The sequence below is a fragment of the Teleopsis dalmanni genome, unplaced genomic scaffold, assembly GCF_002237135.1.
Source record: "Teleopsis dalmanni isolate 2A unplaced genomic scaffold, ASM223713v2 unscaffolded_contig_1460, whole genome shotgun sequence".
Taxonomy (NCBI): domain Eukaryota; kingdom Metazoa; phylum Arthropoda; class Insecta; order Diptera; family Diopsidae; genus Teleopsis; species Teleopsis dalmanni.
Window position 1 is genome coordinate 1 of NW_024032842.1, and position 8588 is coordinate 8588.

General features: G+C 26.0%; 1 protein-coding gene across 1 annotated transcript; it reads left to right on the plus strand.

Annotated features, from left to right (window-relative positions):
* Window positions 1-466: 466 nt before the first annotated feature.
* Window positions 467-920, plus strand: LOC119664130. Its single transcript, XM_038073684.1, has one exon. It carries the CDS (start codon window positions 467-469, stop codon window positions 767-769), a length of 303 nt encoding a protein of 100 aa, XP_037929612.1. The 3' UTR covers window positions 770-920.
* The last annotated feature ends 7668 nt before the right edge of the window (window positions 921-8588 follow it).

Consider the following 8588-nt stretch of genomic DNA (forward strand, 5'->3'; position numbering starts at 1 on the left):
TAAATAAAATTGAAATCTAATTTTCCGTTTAAACATATTTAATTCATTTAAACATGTTTACCTGTTCATACAGCCAACAAAAAATGTACGCACTTAATTTAAATAATATAATATAATGGGCGACAGGTATATCAGGTAGATTAATATGGTACATCTTCACACGAATCAATAAAACTATTTTAAAAACAATCAAGTAAAAAACATATCCATTATTTTATTAAAAGAATTTACCAAGAAATGACAGGTATTTACATGTATGTACAATAACAATCATAAAAGTACTTGAAGAAGATTCGCTAGGTATACGAAAATTATACTGTGATTCGCTATAAAAACCTGACATCCTACGAAGGATGCACAGAAGCACTCCAACTCTCAACTAGCGCAGAATACTTCACAGTTTGAATTTATTTAACTGAAATTAATTATTTCCGAAAGTAATATTCTACAATCTTAATAAAAAATTATGGAAAATATACCAAATTCACCAAAAACAAATTTGAGCTATCAACTCTTCTTGTATCGTGAAGAACTACGTAAACGTAATTCACAATATTTGAGACTCTCCAAGAAGAAATTTGAAATAACTGATGAACTTATTACGCAGAAGGTTAGTAATCTAAACGAATGCACTCCAGAGGATATAAAGACCATAAACCAAGAGTTGGAATTTAAACGTAAGCTGAAGTTGGAAATATATCGTACGCGCAAACTTATGAATTTGGGTATGAAAAATGTTGGCCCGAATACACCAAGCACCGAACTTTAAGGAGCCGGAAGGATGGAAGGATTGGATATATATACTATATACAGTATATACTTTTACTGGAAATTCAACGTAATATTAGCTGAAAAAAGGATCCTAATAACCAACAACGTACTGTGAGAGAGACCAAAAAGAAAATTGTGAAAATGATGAAACTAATGAGATTAATAGGTAATAAGTTTATATATAGGAAAATTGTAAATCTAATTATAAATAAATTGTAATAATAGTAATTAAGTTTATATATAGGATTAAGTTTTATATTGTAAATTACATAATTAAATTGTAATAATAGTGTTAAGCAAAGTAATTAAGTTTATATAGGATTAAGTTTTATATTGTAAATCAAATTATTAAGATTATACATATAATGAAATTATTAAAATTATACATACAATGAAATTATTAAAATTATACATATAATGAAATTATTAAGATTATACATATAATGAAATTATTAAGATTATACATTTAATGAAATTATTAAAATTATACATTTAATGAAATTATTAAGATTATACATATAATGAAATTATTTAGATTATATATAAAGAAATATTGTGATTGTAAAATGTTAAGCAATGATTGTAAAATTTATTTAAATTTAGTTTAAATTTTTAGTTTAAATTTAAATCCATTTAAATTGTATTAAATAATTAATTGCAAAATAAAATTGTATATATTAAGTGAACATTTCATCTTTTCATATTTTTAAAAGTAGGCCAAATTGAATAATCTGATTCGAAATTTTAATTTTATATATATATATATTTCATTATATATAATTATATATAATATTTTATTAACCTTCTTGAAAGGTTAGTTAGAAAGGATAGTTCTGCAATCTTTTGCTGTTACAAAACACGTGGTTTCTTTGCTGTTGGGTACAATACATTTTTAATACTCTATATATTATATAGTGAAAGACTTCTACCACAAAAAACTAACTATATACAAGTAACTTCTCGAGCAAGACTGCAGGTTTTCATCGAGTAACAGTGCTTAAAAGGAAGATTTGAAAAGCTCATGAATGCCACAAAAATTGGCAAAACTTGTATTGTGTTGTTTTTTTTTGCGGACCTATGGATACAATTTTCAATCCAAACATTTTATACGGATTAATAGATCGTTTCCAAATATTACTGATGCCATATGAAAGAGCATATGGTCAGCTTTTTTTCTTGAAAAAAATTTGTTATATTTCTTTTAAAAATTTAAAAATTTTATTTTGGATTTTCTCTACCGTTACCACCCTTTTCTATTCGAAACAAATTTCTTGTTATAGAATATTTATTTATTTATTTGTGAGTTAACATTAAAATTAATTTTAAAGCTAACTAAGGATTAGGAACTAGTCTGTAGGTCCTTCGCCCTGCTGTCATAGGATTTAATACTTATAATATTTTTTTTTAAATTTATAAGAAAATTCTTGTTAAATCACTTTTTAACTGTTTTTCTATATATTTATATCAATGTTGGATTGATAGTAGCGTGTTTTTTTATTGAAACTAATATCTTGAAACTTTTTTCTCTTGGATTTATAATATATGTATTATTCAAATCTGAACTTCAAGGTAACTCAACTACCATTCTTGTATGTACTAAACAAAAATCACGATTTCAACTTATTAAACTAAATCATATGTAAATTGTCACATACGAGTATATTTATTTAAATTTAAATAAAATATCAACCGATCGAAAATTTCTCTCATGCAAGATTTTTTCTTTGTATTTATCATTATTCTTTATTTAATAATGTCATTATGAAGTGAACGTTATAAATCGTGAAGATCTCAAAATTCTAGTGACTTGTTAACTGACAACAGATGGTGTTTACATATACATATAACACACATTTCTCTTGATTCTTCTTATTAGTGCAACCAAACCGACCGAAAATAATAAAAATCGTGAAGAAAGACAGAAGAAGAAGAGGAAGATGCCTCATTTAATTGTGCTAAAGTTTATGTGCGCAGCAGCGGCAACTTTTTGTGATGACGAATGAATTTTTGGGTCTGCTATTACTGTGTTAACTATGTATACTGTGTGTTCTCATATACATTCATGTATCTATATAAGCCATAATTTTTAATCATGTGAGTGGTAAGATAAATATACATATATAGACATTCTTATAGCGTTACAGACATGCACGTAAAAGAAATTAACATAAACGTTAACGACGTTTTAGTAACTTTCACTGACGAGTCTGATTATTATTATTATTATTATCTTTTTTTTTTGTATATCTTTTTGGTATATTTTGATATTTGCTTTTAATCTGGAAAAAATTTAGAATTAATAAAAAGTAAAAAGAAATACATGTATGAAATGCATCTACACAAAATAACATAGTAAAATTTTCTACAAAATGTTGAGTTGAAATGAAAGATACCACCTATTCATAAGGTATCTATACTTTCATGCAGCAGTTCAGAAAATGTATCTTAAACATTTTTATTAAATTCATTTGAAACGTTGAAACTCGCTGAACTTTTGTTAAGTAAACTTTATTTGTACGTGGGCGCTAAGCAATTTTAATTACATTTTATTGAACGTTTATACTTATACTAATTTTAATATATCCATTACTTTGTACTGGTATTGCCACTTTGACATTTGTTTAAATTTTAAAGTTCTGCAAAGTTATTGCATGCAAAATTATTTATTATCAGCGCTATTCTCGCCTGTGTTAGCCTTAAAAACTCTCGATTGTTCACTATTTTTGCATATAAAACACAGTTTATAATTTAACTGAAACTCGTTATTTATGCTAATCACATACTTTGTATAAATCGACAACACATAAACTGTGATTTTATTAATTTTTTTAAATTTAAGTTTATTTCTAATTCAACTTTTCTCTTCTTACCTACTGGTTTTATTGTTGATTTCAACAAATTATTTGACAATAAATAGTATATTTTGCAATAAATTGTTTGAAAGCAAATTTACTGAAAAAAACAATTTATTACTTGTAATTTGTTTATTGTAATATTTTAAATTATTTATAAATTTGCTTTTAACTAAATTAAGATAAATACCATTTGTTGGCAAAAAAATACATTAATAATAAAATTGATGTATGTAGAAATAAATTTTTTAATTTCTTAGTCAGTAGCATTTTATGGAATATTTAGTATTATAAGTTATTCTAACATTAAATATCTAGACGTTACGGTGGACAAACGATTTGCATGACTAAAACATGCTCAATTGAAAAAAATTAGCTGTGCCTTCTTTATCATCTCCGACCGCTATTTAAAAATGAAATTCTCAATTCTAAGAACAGGAAGCTGTTATATAACAAAATAATTTGATCGTCACTTCTATATGGATGTGTAGCGCTTAGCAAGGCTTCAAACACTACTATTCGCCAGCTAGAAATTGCATAAAGCTAGGCTCTGAGAATATTTTTCAAGGTACCATGGTACATTAGAACAAGTGACTTCGTCAGGGACCACAAGATTGATTCGATCAAAAAATACATAAGGGATAGAGCTCTGAAATTATTCACGAAAACTGACAGGCTTACCAACACCGCGCTATCGAATCTCAGAATGGTTACAGGCTCATCGGGGAGGTATGTAGATTTGAGGTAAATTATTGCTTAGTCTGATAAAGAGATAAACAATAATTCAGTCAAGACGTAGAGAGGAGTTATAAAGAAATCTCGCTTAAGTGCTCTGACTTAACTAGCCTCAACATAATAATAATATTCTCAGCAGTACGACTAACTTCTTTTATAAGTCTCTTAAGCAAATATTCAGGATTTTATTTGTATACCTCATGTAAAATCCAAAACTGATTTTTTGGTTCAAGAAGTAAAAAATAGTGAATATAAAGTAGTTCCATTTTATATAGTATTTACTGAGAAAAAACATATCAATAGATATCTAACAAATTGTTTTGAAATGACATTTTTTTTTGTGGTAAGGTGCTACTAAATATCGGAAACGGAACCCTAATCTAATGTTTTTTGGTTCAAGGAACAAGCTCAGGTAGATATATAGAAAACACTCAGTTTATATACTTAAATGCTTATAATTATGCATAAAATAAAACTAAATAATTAATTAAAATTAGTAAAAATTGTACAATTAATTTTAACTTTATTTTAAATAAGACGAAAACATAAATTTATTGAAATAATAAGCTGTCTTTGCAAACATTTTAAAATATATATTTTAAATATTAATATATTTTTTATGTATTTAAATTTTAATATTTATTAATATATCTTTAACATTTATTTATTTATTTAGAGGATTATATTTAAGCTATAATTTTAAAACTAATTATTGTTTTTTTGCCACTGTTGCTGTTAATGCTGCAATAGCCGTGTCCATTTCTTTCAAGACATAAGCTAAATTCAGTAAATAGTTATGTATGTATAAATAATAATATATATCTTTCGGCTTTCTATTATATTTGTATTAAAATTCAATTGCTTAAAAAGTTTTTTTGAAAGACTTTTGTGCTAGAATAGATAAAAAGTTATGAATGGAATTTTAGTCGATCTTACAAAGATCTTGCGAAAGGCGTTTAGAAATCTTTGCCAGAAATGGCATGTAAATATGAGAAAAAATATTTAAATGTTAGTATTATTAATTAAATTATTTTATTGGTATAAACTTGACGTTGTTTACGTTGTAACAGATTGGCATTGAGATATCACTCTGTTTCCTTCATTATATCTGTTAAAGACATTATTGTTAATGTTTAGGTCTCTAAGTAATACAACGTATCCAACTTTTAGATGAGTCTTCTAGAAAACAAAGGTGTTTTATTGCTCCAATATCGTATCAATAACGTAAGATTTTCCCGATTTTCTAGCTAAAACTAAAAAAAGTTTATCAATGTATTTTAGTAAATTCTATTAGTATTGATTTTCCAATAACTAATATGGCATTTATTTCACACCGATATTTACAGTTTTTTAAAAATTCAATATTGATCTATAGTTATTTTTTTATGTCACACGATTGACATTGATTGATTGTAGTTGTGATTATTTATCGATTATTTGTATAATATTTATGGTAACGTTTGTGTATCTTCCCCAATTATTTGCTTTAAGATATGTGCACAGTTTTCATTATAAAACTACATATTTTCTATTTTGATTAGTAATATTGATTTCCCACACTTTCTTTAGATGTGAAAATCATGGATACTTTTTTTTTAATATTATCTCTTTGTTTGTATACATAATAATTTCGTATCAAAAGATGATGGTACTATAAGTTGATGATGTCATAAACATATTTTAATATATATTTGGCTTTGTACTTAGTTTAATTGTACGAATGATCAATAAAAAAAATTTTCTATTACGCTTGTGATTGTTTGGTAAGTTAATAGTGACATTAATCTGCCATAAAACGTATATGTTTTTGTAACTCTGCACGGATGTAACTCATATATTGAGCATTTAGCAAATCCGCTTATAAGTTTATTTATTTAAAACAGCTCTATTAATCCTTAAAAATGTTAGATTCTTAATAGTGTGCTATATTTCATGCAAAGCAAAAGTGAAGCACTTTCCTCATCTTCTACAAGAAGGGTGTTTCGACCTACAACAATGATATTATAAGAGACAATAGCCCGTCGTCCATTCCATCATAAAACTAATATCTGTTCGAAGTTCCCTTCAATAATATCATTAATTTTTTTTTATATAGCAGTCAAATGTATAAATATTGTTGAAGGTGTCCTTATTGTGAAACTATATATTAACATACTTGGATTTACTATAAATGGAGTGATAAAAATGACTACAATAAACTTGTATTATCTGAATAATTTCACAAAACTATTAAAATTGATTGTAAATCAAAAAACTATGTTAATCTTAGTTGGAGATAGAGAGAGAGAGAGATCATCGATCAGCATGAAAAGACAACTCAATTTAGCAATGCTTGTTTGTCATGAAACGCTCACCCTTTCACTTTTGAAGCTTATCGAATGTAGCTTTTTATAGTGACTTTTTGTGAGTCTAGATAGATTAAGTAAAGAAATAGCTGATATTGAATGAAATTATCAAGTATCAGTGGATTAAATAAATTTGAAAGCGTGGCTTTGTAAAAGGGAAGTAATTGATTTGTTACAAAATTATTTGTAAGGAGCACTGAAACTTAATAAAATAAAATATAAACAAAATAAAAGTAAATTAAATTTTTTATGTTTATTTTTACTTTTTCTTTTGTAGTGTAAGCTTTCAAGTTAATATTAAATTCGAAAACTATTTTAACTTAAATTATTTAGGGGTTTTAAAAAGAAATGATATGAATTCTGAATTTAAGAATTTTTTCCTATATTCAAACTATATGGAAAGAAAAAGGAAGAGAGTTATTGGCAATATTAATTCGAGATATAACGCATCAAATGAAGCCCTAATCTTCAGTAATGAAACCAGTATCTCCAATATGACTAAGTAACTAATAACAACTAATAACTATAATAACTAAATATTAATAATAATAATTTAATAACTAATATTAACCAATAACTAAATAACTCGAATGACAAACAATTAAATATGGTAATGCAAAGTTAAAGAAATATATTAGCTCTATCCACTTGGTAAACCAAATTATAAGATATGTATTTTATTCGGTTATTTCCAGAAATACGGTGTTCTAATTAACTAATTAAAAAGAAATTCGAATATTTTTTAATCTCACTGATGATGAGTACTTGGCTATAATGAGTACTTGGTGTTGTATGGTCAGCCAAATTTCAATGAATTAACTATATTTTTGTTCTAGTCTTTTCGTTGCTACTCGAATTCTTCTAATTATTTATTTAGTATTATAAAATTATATATTATTTTTTTTCTTTTGGTTGACATGACTGCAGACTTTTGAATGTAGTGTTGGGAGTTTCACTATAACAATGTGCTTATAAATGGACAGTATATATTTGATATTAAAAAATTGAAAAATTGATAATTAAAAATTAATTTATTGCGGTTGAAAACATACATAGTGTAGTTAGTAAATAGCATATGTATGATTCCTAGTGATACTCTCCTCTGTGAAGGAAGTTCTTGAAGACTTGACAAAACTTAATTCAACTCAGTTTTCTTGCTTGTATGATAATTGCTATAAACTGCCTTATTAATTAGAAACTTTTCTGTTATTGAATACTAAAATAAACTTATAAAAGTTAATGCATATATTAAAAAATGAATTGAAAATTAATTTAATGCGGTTGAAAACACAATGTTTGTAGTTAGCAAATAGCATATGCATGATTCCTAGTGGTACTCTCCTCTGTGAAGGAGGGTCTTGAAGATTTGACAAAACTTAATTCAACTCTGTTTTCTTGCTTATATGATAACTGCTATAAACTGTTTTATTAATTAGAAACTTTTCTGCTACTGAATACTAAAATAAACTTATAAAAGTAAATGCATATCCATAAAAGTTCATATAACGATAACGATTAATGCATTTCAATAAAAGTATAAATTTTAACTTGACTTTTAGTAATGTTAAATTCTTACTCACTCTTCATAACTTTAGATATATTCAATTATTTTGCATTTAAATTCAATTTTCTTGTCTACGCGGACAGCAGAAATGCAAATGCAAATGGAAATGTATCAATTAAGAAACTTAATTTTACCCAACCAAAACCTTTAGTAATAAATTATTTCAATTACAAGTCCAATAATGGTAAATTTGTATCGATTATATGAGAATGTCAAAAGCGACAAGAACCACCACTCGCACACAGCTGTTGTAGCTTTTATAGCTGCTATAGCTGCTATAGCTGCTATGTGTTCCAAAGCAAAGAACTTGCTTGGACCATT